General features: G+C 48.3%; 1 protein-coding gene across 1 annotated transcript in view; it reads left to right on the forward strand.

Annotated features, from left to right (window-relative positions):
• LARGE1 (LARGE xylosyl- and glucuronyltransferase 1) overlaps positions 1-13,015 on the forward strand; it is a 587,346-nt gene that overhangs the window by 275,229 nt on the left and 299,102 nt on the right. The window contains 1 exon segment of the mRNA XM_060305895.1: positions 1,755-2,056. Coding sequence (XP_060161878.1) covers positions 1,755-2,056 — 302 coding nt within the window.

The following is a 13,015-nucleotide window of genomic DNA, read 5'->3' on the forward strand; positions in this document are numbered from 1 at the left end:
GGAAGCTGAGAGAGGGTAATTTTCTAGAGATGTGATTTTTGCTTGGTCTTCTCTGAGGCGGCTGTGTTGTAGCTGGATCCTGGGATTTCTGCAGCATGAGAAGAGAGAAGGGAGAGTTTTGGGTATGTCTTGTGTCCCTGGGGCTCCTCAACAGTAAGCATGCATTGAGCACTTACTGTGTACAAGGAGTTATGCTAAATATCCTTGGGAGATGAGGTTTTTGCATTAATAATTTTTAAATCCGTGGCCCTATATATAGCCTTTTATGAATCTGCATTTAAGGGGAGTGTGTACAGGCTCGGGTATAAGAGAGACCTGGGTACGAATTTTGGTACCACTGGGTTCTGATTGTGTGACTTTGAGAGACCTACTTGTCTTCTCTGTGTATGATTGTTAAATAGACTGTTTCTGCCCTCAGTTTCATGATTATGCTCCTACTTTCTTCTTCCTTTTTGCACTTAATTATTCTATTCTCTTGTCATGGAACATGCATCCATGCTTCCAGCATTTATCATATATTATGATATGTTTCCACAAAGATAAGTAAGAGCCAGTTTTTGTCCTCGTTGAACACCCAATCTTCATAGGAAACATTCAGTAAAACAATTTACCAAATCCAGTGTGACAGGCACATATTTTTCTTAGTGCTGTGTACGAAATGCTGTTGGAATATGCTGATAGATATTTTATCTGCAAATTGAAGAAGGCTTCCCTTGGGAGGTGATGCTTCTGAAACTGGGTTTTGAAGGGTAAATAGGAGTGCACATAGGAAGAACTAAATTAACTTAATCATTATTAATACTTCTTTATTCCTTCTCTTCTTTTTTCCTCTCCTCCACTTCCTCCTACTCCCCCCCATTCTCCTCCTTTCTCTCCTCCTCCTACTTCATATTCATGTTTTATTGCTAACAAGAATATCTACCTGGAAATGTGCCAAGTAGGGAAAAGAAGACAGTGCATTTAATTAGGAAAAATGATATTGTGATTGTCTTCTCTAAACAGCGTGTTAGTTTTTTTCTTAATTGAAGTCTGGTTGATTTACAGTGTTGCGTTAGTTTCTGGTGTCCAGCAAGTGATTCAGTTATACATACATATACATACTCTTTTTCATATTCTTTTCCATTATGGTTTATTACAGGATATTGAATATAGTTCCCCATGCTATACAGTAGGACCTTGTTGTTTATTTTATATATAGTAGTTTGAATCTGCCAGTGGCGAACTCCTGCTAATCTCTACCCGCCCCATCCCCTTTGGTAACCATAAGTTTGTTTTCTATGTCCCTGAGTGTCTTTCTGCTTCATAAATAAGTTTATATGTGTCATATTTTAGATTCCACGTATAAGTGACATCATATGATATTTGTCTTTCTCTGTCTGACCTACTTCACTTAGTATGATCATCTCTAGGTCCATCCATGTTGCTGCAAATGGCATTATTTCATTCTTTTTATGGCTGAGTAATATACCATTGTGTATATACCCCACATCTTTACCCATTCATCTGTTGATGGACACTTAGCTCTTGGCTGTTGTAAACAGTTAAACAGCATGTTTTTCATCACCACATTAAGTCATTCTGTTCTCAACTTTGTTCGCAGTTCAGTCTGGATGCGTGTTTATTTACAGTGCATTTTCCACCGGCTTTTATTTCTAAATGGGACGGCAAAAGGAGCCCTGGACGTCTGGAGTAGGGGTAGGGGCCCGTGGAGTTCTATTCGGCTTTAACCCTTCCCGTTCTCTCCGCACCCGCAGATGGGAAGCCGGTGTCTCTGTCTCCGCTGGAGTCCCAGCCTCACAGCCCCCGGTACACGGCGTCCAGCCAGCGGGAGCGCGAGAGCCTGGAGGTGCGCGTGCGCGAGGTGGAGGAGGAGAACCGCGCGCTCCGCCGGCAGCTCAGCCTGGCCCAGGGCCACGGGCCGGCCCACCGGCGCGGCAACCACTCGAAGACCTACTCCATGGAGGAGGGCACCGGCGATAGCGAGAACCTTCGGGCCGGCATCGTGGCAGGCAACAGCTCCGAGTGTGGGCAGCAGCCGGTCGTGGAGAAGTGCGAGGTAAAGAGCACCCGGAGCCTTCCAAGGTCCCAGTCCCCACGTGGCCCACACCCACCCCTTGCAAATGCCGCCAGGAAGTGTGGCCAGGGACCTGGAGAGAGCTGGCGTTCTTGGCTCAGGCCTGGGCCTGAATCTGGCTTGATCATTCACTCTGCTGAATGGCCAGGCAAATCGTTTTAAGCCTCTGAGCCTCAGTTTCCCCACCTGAAAAATGGGCATAAGGAGGCCTGCACCTGCAGAGATATTAAGAGCAGCACACAGAACCTGCTGCTTGTTTCTTTGCAGCTCATTTTGACACTCTCAGGATTTCTCAGTTACCCGAGCTGTCATCCTGGGGGCCCCTGTTACTTAGCTTCCAGGGGGCATGGTGCACCTGGCCTTGAGGCCCTGTTGGACAGTTCCCCTGGACCTCATTCGCACTTTATACACAGCTTCTGTAATTCAGAACCAGAGACTTGCTTATCTAAAGCAGTTCTTTGAACTTTTATAGCTTTGTATCATTTTCTCCCTTTTAGAGTATTTCTTAGTAACTCTTTGGTCGTTTGGAAAACTCCCACTCCCTCTCCCTCTTGCCCCTCATCCCGCCCCCGGTTCATGCATCCATGCTTATGTGTGCGCTGCATGTGCAAGTGCACACACGTGTGCGCACACACACACGCACTCGTTTTCTGCTTCTTCCAGTCCCAGTGGAGAGGAATTAGAACCTCCCTGTTAAGAGCAAGCCCTTCTGGGACGGACAAACCTGAGTTCATTTCCCAGCTCTGGTGGTTTCTGTTGTGAGCGCTTGAGCAGGTTACCGAACCTCTCTGAGCTTCAGATGTGTCTCATCAATAAACTTTAGAAAACAATACCTGCTTCCTGCAGTATTTGTGAAAAGGAAATGGGATGGCCATGTAAAGCCACAATTAGTGTCTGGTATATAGCATATTTTCAGTTATGGGTAATTTTTGTTATTTTTAGTTAGATGCAGATATTACCTGCTGCTGGTTTATTCCATTTCCTGGCTACATTCTCAGAATGTTAGACTTCAGACGCCCTGAAGAGAAAACACTTTGCAAACCGTAAGATGCTGTTCACGTGAATGTGGTTTTTAGTGATATTGGTGATGCTGTGTAGTGTGCCATAAGGGGATATGGGGCCTGTTGAGTGACGTAGACTCAGTTCTATGCAAGGTCAGTGGTCAGGGAGATTTTAGACTGGAATGGTCAGGGGGAGCCCCTGAGGATAATAGGATTTCTCATGGATTCCCAAGCCTGGTTGAAGTGTGGGCTGGTGGAGAGGCAGAGGAAGGTAGATGGAGGACATCCAACAAGGAGTGTATGTGTGAGTCGGAACAATATGCAGCGAGGTGCTGTCAAGCAGGAAAGGATTCAGAGCTCAGTGAGTTGGTCGGTCAGGCGAGCACAGAGAACCTGGGCAGGGAAGCGGGTGCTGCATAGTCATCATTCATCCAACAAATATTTACTGAGCCTCTATTATGGGTCTCACAGTGTTCTCTGTGCTGGGAAATAACAACGGTTGAAAAAGAGACAAAACTCCCTTTCTTCTGGTTCTTATGTTTTGAGGTGGGAAGTGAGGAAGCGATTATAAACAAAGAGCAATTCGTACTATTACCAAATCCAGGTTTGGCTGCTCGCTGCTCCTAAGCCAGTAATTCGAGAGGCGAGTGTCAGGAGAAATGAAACGTGCTTTAAACAGAAGAGCTGGCGATCTGGGGGGAAGGTGGACTCATGACCTGAGACCAACTCGGAAGGTTCTGCTCAGCCAGGGCAGTTTCTAAAGGGGAAAAAGGGGGAAGAATCTCAGTGAATCACTGAGGCAGGAGGCTGGATTCTGCATCGTTCTCCATTGCATGCAGACGGGCTGACTCTTCCTTCAGATGTTATGTTGCCTGCGTGATCTACCTGCAGGATTCTTAGGGGGGCTGTTAGGGGTAGAGAGCTAGTCATTTTTTAACTGCTTCATTCTTCATCCTTGCTTCTTTTTTATATAAGAAAAGAATCAACAGGTTAGGCAAGGCGTGGCGTGCATGCAGGAGAGCATACGTCAGGAGTTAGGTTCAATTGCCTAGTGATCTCATTCCTATAATTAGGTTCTGACTACATGCCAGGCCCAGCCTCATTTAACCTTCCACAACCATTGCCAGTGGCCTGTGTAATGGAAGATCTCTGTTTTGCATCTTTGGGGACTTAGCAACTTTAACGAATTCCCTTGGTCTAGGCTGGTCTGGGATGGCCCCTAATTTGGGGATCTTCTTTCCCTGCCTGGGTGAAGGCTGGTTTGATTTCTTACAGATTCTGTGCTCTCAGGTTATGGTCATGGCATCAGTTTAGAGTGCTGGCTGGCCCAGAGGGAGGAACTTCTTTTCTTCGAGTGTGTTTACATTATTATGACTCAGGCTGACTTAAACCATCAACTACGATCAAGGAGGTGAAAAACAGAAAAGGAAAAGGAAAAAATGGGAGGACACAAGTGGAACAGAGGGAGAACACAGAGGATTCCTCTTCCTGCTGAAGTCTCTGTGGCCATTGTCTTCCCCTGCTCAGCTTTCTGAGATACACACATCCTATTGATATTTCTAAAGAGGGCTTCTGTCCCGAGCGCCCCACCAAATAGTGTGGGCAAAGACCACTGGCTTTCAAAGTGAGAGACAGGAGCCCAATTCTGGTTCCCTCTCCATACCTTGATGGCCATGTGGCACTGAGCAAGTTACACCACTTTTCTGTGTGTTGGCTTCTTCGTTTGTAAGTTATGGATTAAAATCAAGTTCCTGCCTCAGACTATTTCAGTGATGACCGTGGATATTAGAACTTTAGGCAAACAATAGCATAGTTGGGTTAGCAGTTGATTTCACTGTGATTTATCACACAATCCCAAGTTAATGGTGGCTTTGCCTCTTATTTCTGTTTACATGTAAGAAGTCTGGAGCTGTTGGTGTAGGGATGTTCCTGCTTGGATGCAGGCTTCCTTTATCTTTCACCCAGCTGGCATGACTGGCATTCTCAAGGTCATCTCATGGTCTTTAATGACTCTCAGAGCTTCAGCCCTGTCATTCACATTCCAGCTAGCAGGAAAGAAGCAGCGTTAAGGTGGGGCATATCAGCTTGCTTTAAGAACACGTCTCAGAAATTTCACAGTCAGTTCCTTTTGGAACACATTGGCAGAACTTCATTTAGCTGCTACCTTTAGCTGCCACCTAGCTGCAAGGGAGCCTGGAAAAGATAGATTTTCTTTAAAGAAGCCATGTTCTTTGTTAACATTTTGGAGATTTGCTCCTAGAGAGAAGAGATATTATGGTTACGGTGCATGTTCTCTGTCAAATGAGTAGTTACCGAACTCGGTTATACATTAGAATTAGATACCAAACATGCATTTTCATGGGACCCACCACAGAATCTACTGATTGAGAATCTCTGAGAATAGGGCCCAAAATATAAGTATTAAAACTATGTATCCCAGTGATTCTGGGATCGTGGAAACTGTTTGGAAACCACTGCTTTAAGGGACAACGAAAATAAATGATGGGGTTCACTTTATCCTTGTGCTCTTTGAGAGATAAAGACCCCGAGCTTGTTAATTTTTACTATAACTTATTTTTTAGTCTTTTGCACCTGAGAATTAGGTTTTGTCCATTTGTTTATCTTCTCTTTGTGCGTTTTGATAATGTTATGTCTTAGACCCTTAAAAAGTTATGTTTTGGTGGACTTCACCTGTGATGAACCCCAGGTCCTGTTCGAGGTTTCATAGATGAATTAGAAAGTCCTGACCCGCTTGCATCTTATTTCAGTGTGGTCTACTCTGGGGGCACACGTGCCCTGAGATGCTGTCTTTATACCCATCAGCAGTGTGCTTCCTCGGTTTCCATCGCTTGGCATATTTAAAGAATTTTGGGAAAATGCCATAGAGGCTGATGAGAAATGTCAGTCAGTGGAGTCAAAATAGAATCCTCCCTTCATGGGAGCACTTGTGGTTGCAAGTGCTGAAGGTGGTCCTGACACGCTGTCAGTGCACAGGGCCTCGTCACCAAGGACGTTGTCATTGTATCTGGTTGTGCTGAAACTTCTCTGGGCTATGACAAGTATTTCTGAAAACCCTTCTGAGATGATGCCCGGGCTGTCAGCTGAGATATTTGGTGATAGAAATCAGGGGCCTTTGCCAGTCCTTGTGCCCTCTTGTTGTTTTCTAATGGTGTGGCCTTCAAGGAGCTGCCCATTTCATTCTTGCACATATCTGTTGCCAGGACAATGCTGCTTCCGTGAGGGGCTGGTTTCTTTGTGCCTTTGGGACTTGGAACAGGATGGTCCTCTTTGATCTCCGCTTCTGCCTCTGTGTGTACAGATGTGTGCTGCAGTTCTCTTGCATTTCTCGTTCTGGTCTATTCTGGGAGTCAGCTTATGGTACAGCACAGAAATCACTGAACTGGAGTCCGAATTTCTAACCAGGAATGTTTACTTTGCCGCTCACTAGCCATGTGACCTTGGGCAATTCAGTTACCCTCTTGGAGTCTATTTCATTATCATGAAATGAGAATAATAATGTGCTCTTCCCTATGCAACTGTGAGGATGAAATGAATGAGACAGCAGGTGGGAAACTGACTTTGTATGGGTTTCACATAGACTTATCATGGATATTCCAGTTCTCAGTTGCTGCCTAACAGATCACCTAGAACGTAATGGCTTGAAACAATGCCAGTCATTTTATTAGCTCTCCTGGTCTCTGTGGGTCAGGGATTTGAGAAGGGTTTAGCTGAGTGGTTCTGGTCTGGGGGTGGAGGGGGGACTCATGCAATTTCTTGGTGGCTGCAGCTGGAATGGTGAGGACTGAAGCAATGGGCGCTGGCCCAGCATCTCTCTTCCCTGTTGTGGACTCAGGGTCTCTCCATGTGGTCTCCCTCTGTGGCTAGTTTGGGCTTCCTCACTACATGGCGGCTCCGGAACAGTCACCTGCTTCCATGGCAGCCGATGGCTTTAAGTACAAGTATCCCAGTGAGCAAGGCAGAACAGAGGCACTTTTTTTTTTTTTTTTCGCGGTACGCGGGCCTCTCACTGTTGTGGCCTCTCCCGTCGCGGAGCACAGGCTCCGGACGCGCAGGCTCAGCGGCCATGGCTCACGGGCCCAGCCGCTCCGCAGCATGTGGGATCTTCCCGGACCGGGGCACGAACCCGCGTCCCCTGCATCGGCAGGTGGACTCTCAACCACTGCGCCACCAGGGAAGCCCCAGAAGCACTTTTAATGACCTGGTCTCAGAAGTCACATAGTGTCACTTTTGTTGACAGTGTAGTCTGTTAGTTGAAACAGTCACAAAAGCCCACCCAGTTTGAAGGGAGAAGGAGCACACATCTCATCCCTCAATGGGAAGAACGTCAAAGAATTAAAACAGCAACAGTTGATATTGTTATTATGAAAAGCCAGGTGAATGGTACTGTCTGATGTCAGACCACCCCTTGAGGAAGTGTCTCTTTCCTTCTCTTCCGTGCTTTGAACTTCATTCAAAATGAAATAGTAATGTAATAGTAATAAAAGTTAACATGTATTGAGCCCTGAAAGTGTAGGCAACACCATGCTAAAGCTTACATAAAATATCTCATTTAATCTGCATAGCATACTTTCTTCCTTTTATAAATTAGAAAACTACTGCTGAGAAAAGTTAAATAATTATTGTAAAGTCGCACTGTCTGGAAGAGGTGGAGCTCTCACATTTAAACCTTGGCCGTTTGCTTCCTAGAACCTGTGCTCTGAACCACTGTGCTGGACACTTCATAAATTAGAGCTGCTGGGACCCGTGTTCCCATCAGCTCAGAACTGCAGTCCTTATTCTGTGCCTGGCAGATGCCTCACCTCAGAAGGCTTCAGGGTGACAGTCACGATATGGAGGTCATCTTTCACCTTGGGGGCTGGCGCAGCCCTATGAGGGTAATCATTCCTCTGTAGGTCTAAGCAAGGATCTGTCTGTTCTTTAAAAAGAAGTTGGGTTGTTTTAAAGTGCCTGCCGGATTGTGACCACGTTTGTCAGCTCAGTGGGAGTTTACCGTTTTGCTTTGGGTTTTATGTTTATAAACCTTGACACCTCTTACCTGCGTTTTCTGGACCCATAACAAACCTCCAAGAATTTTGATCTACCTCTTTGTTTTGACTTCAAGGTCTTTCCATAATCACTCCACAGTGGAAGGGTTTGCCCGCAATCTTTTCATACCTCACGTTGCTGTTGAAAGATACTCTTACGGCATTTGGATACACATCTCATTAGGTTCATATGTTGTCTTTGGGGCTCCTCAAAGGATGTAAATCTACTAAAATATCCTTGCTAAATGTCAGGCCCTGGAACTAGGGGATGTTGTACTGGAAGGTACCTAGGAGGACTTCTTCTGCAGTGATTTTCAGGAACCCTAGCTCTCAGTGTGGTCTTTCGGGTACCTTCCTTGAGTGTATTAATTATTTATTGCTTCAGGGCAAGTTATTACCAAAACTTAGCAGTTTAAAACAACATGCATTTATCATCTCATAGTTTCTGAAACTTGGGAATCTCTGAGAGCAGCTTCGTTGGAGATTGAGGCTCCAGATCTCTCCTGAGGTTGCAGTTAAGACATCTGCTGGGGCTGCATCAGCTATAGGCTCGACTGGGGCTGGAGCCTCTGCTTCCAAGCTGGCACACTGGCCCAGCTGGGGCCTCACGTCCTTAAGACTGCTTGAGTGTTCCCCTGGTGTAGCAGCTAGCTTTCCCCAGAGGAGGTGATCCAGCAGAACAAGGCAGACACCACAGTCTTTTTTATGATCTAGCCTTGGATGTCACGGACCATTACTTCTGCTAAGTTCGACTGGTCACACAGACTCACTGATACAATGTAGGAGGGGCCGCACAGGGCATGGTTCTCAGCTGGCAGGGATCTTTGGGGTCAGTCTTGGGCTGGCTTCCGCACCACGGCCATGGCAAGGGGCCCTTTCTCTGGCAGCCTCCTGGCTGTGCTTACCCCGAAGCAGGGCTGCCTTGATCTGCTTTATCTATTGTGCCCTCTTGTAAAACTTCCTTTGAAAATGTGCCCTTAAGAACAATGACAACAAATAAAGATGCAACCCTCACTTTTTTTTTTTTTTTTTTTTGCGGCATGCGGGCCTCTCACCGTTGTGGCCTCTCCCGTTGCGGAGCACAGGCTCCGGACGCGCAGGCTCAGCGGCCATGGCTCACGGGCCCAGCCGCCCCGCGGCACGTGGGATCCTCCTGGACCGGGGCACAAACCCGTGTCCCCTGCATCGGCAGGCGGACTCTCAACCACTGCGCCACCAGGGAAGCCCCGGTTGTAAATCTTCATGCGTGTGATAGCCTGCTCCCTCCACTGGAGAAGCCGACTGTGAACTGGTCATGAAGGACTTTGAACTAGGATGCCGTCTGGCCCTTTCTCACCCCCACCACTACCTCCCTGGCCCATTTCATCTCCAGCTTCCTGTGCCGTGAAGCACACCCAGAGATGGAGTTTCACATGCTGACCATCTGTGAAGGCATGTCCATGGGGCCAGCCACTGAGGATGCCGTGGGAGGGTCATTGGCTGCAGCTGCCCCGGGAAGGGGCCGACCCTCAAAAAGGCAGCTCTTGGCAAGGAGGCTGTTCCTAGCAAGTGGGGCAACGCACACCTCATGAAAGGGGCCTTAGGCAGCATATCACAAGTCCACCGCACTTGGGTTATTGCAGTAGCTTCCTGACTATTCTCCTTGCTCCCACCTTTCGTGCTTGCTCCTCCCCACCCCCAGGTATGTGCACACTCAGAGCATCTGTTCTTAACTGGCAGTTTGAGTGATCCTTTTAAAATTTAAGTCAGATTGTGTTGTTTCTCGGCTTTGAACCCTCCAGTAGCTTCTCTCCTCACACATAGGAAAAGCCGAGTTCTTAAGGGTGCCTGGGAGCTCTAGGAGAGCTGCCTCACGGACTCCAGCTTTCCTCCCTGCCGTCTTTCCCAGGCTGCCTTTCCACAGCTCCCTATTCCACAGGCGGCTGCCTGGTATCTCAGGGTTGTTTCCGCTGCCTGGGACACTCTGCCTGGACACCCAGAGGCCTCATTTCCTGACCTACGTCCGATTTTTGCTCCAGTGTCACCTTCTCAGGGAGAGTTGTCCGGACAACCCCACTTTAAAATCTTAGCCCTTCTCACCAGCTGCCTATCCACGTGCCGCTCTTCCTCCCCTGCTTAATTTTTCTTCCTAGACTCATCATCGTCTAGCATTCTATATAGTTTAATTATATATGCCTTTGTTTGTTTATTTTCTATGTCCCCCCCAAGTGGAACGCCAGCTCCCGTGATGGGGGGCAAAGATTCAGTCTCCTTCACTTGCTGCTGTATCCCCAGCAGCTACAATTGAGCCTGGTACATCGTAGGTGCTCAGTCCACGCTTGTAGAATGATTGAGTACTTGGCAAAGGTGTGTAGACTTTTGGGGTCAGGCCGGTCGTCCATTGGCCCCATAGATGGGATTGTGATACATGTCAACTGTGCTGGGTATGGGGCTATATTTAGACAACCCACCTGCCCCAGGCATGGGTTTACCCTAATAATTAAACTCTTCTCAACCCACCCAAAAATCAGTCTCACCCTTTCACATGTCTTCCACAAAATACTTGGGTTTCTGATTCCTCAGCTTATCATGCTCTTCATAACACAAGAAAACCCACCCTAAAGCAGACCAGGAATATGCCGGTGGGGATGCTGGGAGATCATTCCCTTGTTGTCCATTGATTGGGCCTTGGCCACGGAGGACGCAGTCACCACCCCCTGGAGGGTTGGCCCATCCCGTCCTCTCACCGGGCCCTGTAGGCCCTGCGTTCCACCTGCCCCCTTGTGCAGCCCCTGATGACTTGGCTTCCATTATAGTTGGAAGGGGTCTCCTTCTGTTTTCTACAGGGTTGAAATAATTTTGTCTTCTGGGTCGGTGGATCAGTATTTTGAGGGAATAGACAGAATTCGGTCAGTGGTTTCCCAAGAGAGTAGAGCCTGGGCAGTTTGTAAGATTATTTTAGGTGGCACGTTAGCAATATATTTTTAAAAATTTAATAGTTAACATATGTGTGTTACTGAGCCGAGTTGTGTGGGTCGAATGGCAGCAGTCTGAGTTCTTCCACCCCTTTGCCGCTGACTGGCTGAGGCCTTGTACCAGTTACTCATTTGCTCTCGCTTCCTTCCTCTTGAATTTTGGAAAATCCTGGGTATTAGGAAAGCTCTGTATATAGAACTTCTAAATCCCTCTTTTTATAAAGGAGTCACTGAGGATCAGAGAGGTTAGGTCGTTTGCCCAAGGGCACCCAGGTGGCCAGAGGCAGAGCTGGGCCACTGTCCTGATTTCCAGGGCTTTGCTTTTGCGCAGGAGAAGCTGCGTCCCGTGTTCTCTTCCCCTGGCCTTTTCGTCACCCCGGAAGAGTCGTAAATTCCAAGGTGCTGGGAGAATGAGGTGGCTGTGCGGGAGCAGTGCCTCTGCTTGTCTTGTAGAAGTGGGATGGTGCTTCCTCTTGGGAGAGTATCGGAAACAGATTCTGCGAAGACCTCTCCTCCTCTCCCAACATAGTCACAGCTGACATCTGTGGAGTGTTTAACCGGAGACACTCTTCAAAGTGCTTTACGCACAGAGCAGTTCTCAGGCGGAGTCCCTGGACCAGCAGTAGCGGCGTCATCTGGATTCGGGGGATCCTCAGGCTGCTCTCTGAACCTCCTGAATGGGGAACTCAGGAGGAGGGGCCCAGCGCTCTATGTTAGCGAGCCCTCCAGGGAGTCTGATGCACGTTAGACTTTGAGGACCACTTTCCCTCAGCAACCCCTTGAGGGTAAGTAGGATGATGTCCCCGTTTTACAGACGAGGAGGTTAAAGCCGCGGGATGATGAACACCTTCTCGTTATGCTGTGTATGCAGTCGGTCACGTGAACGAGCATCAGTTCAATAGTGCACCTACTTGCACTTACTTGTCTGATCCCCCCAGCTACACAGTGGAGTGTCTACCTTGATCTCCATTTTACAGGTGGGCCAGTGAGGCTCAGGGATGTTAAGCGACTGCTCCAAGGTCACACAGCAACTCAGCTTTGAAGTTATGGCTCAGACCCAGGTCTCTTCGCTCTCGTTGGGTTTTCCCAGCTAACTGGCTCCTGCCTCTGTCGGCAGCTGTGTGCCTCTCCCTGGCTGCCATGGGAGCATCTGTCCTCTGGGAGGTCCTGCCTCTCCACCCCCTGTTCCAGCAGCTGCAGTCCAGAATCTGGGCCGAGCCTGACTCCCCCAGCCCCTCCGCACATATGCCAGCGTTTAAATAGGTTTCCCCTCCCACTCCCAAAGGCTCCCGGTTATGAGATGCTTTCACTGCGTTGTGCCCCCAGGCAGAATGCCTGGCCTTCAGGGTCGCTGCTCATGGGGTCGCTGGTAGACACGTGGCTGGCTGGAGTGTTGATTAGTTCTGCCCTGTGGGGATTTCTTCCTGTTGGGGGGCAGTTCTCTTTCGGGTTACATGGAGACTGGCAAGCACACAGTTATAAATCCCTGCTAACCTTGACTAGCTGCAGTGAGTATTGCCCTGGTCTCATTACTAGAATGCCCTCTCTTCCTGGAAGCTCTCCCTGCCTCTGCTCGGTCTGGGGTGCTGCTGGCTACTCTAGGGGCAGGGACGCCGAGCTTGCCACCACAGAAGCCTCTGCAGTCCCTGCTGGGGTTGTCTGGTTGACTCTTCCTCTCTCTTCACTTGACCCGGGGGATGAAGGCTGATTGACGTTTTGATCCTTTGAGCCCAGCACAGTGCCTGGCACATCAGTCTCCAAAAACACTCTGCTCATGTCTGAATTCTTCCTGCAGGCCCTAAAAGTAAAGGTCACTCACTTGACCCCAGTGGCATCAGGAATGAGAGCTTAGCTCTGGCACTCTAACCTGTATCTTTGGGTGCAGGTTGCAGCACTGTAAGTGAGCAGGAAGCTTTACTGGCTTCCTTAGAAAGAGCCTTG

This window comes from Globicephala melas, chromosome 10, assembly GCF_963455315.2.
Source record: "Globicephala melas chromosome 10, mGloMel1.2, whole genome shotgun sequence".
NCBI classification, from domain to species: Eukaryota; Metazoa; Chordata; class Mammalia; order Artiodactyla; family Delphinidae; genus Globicephala; species Globicephala melas.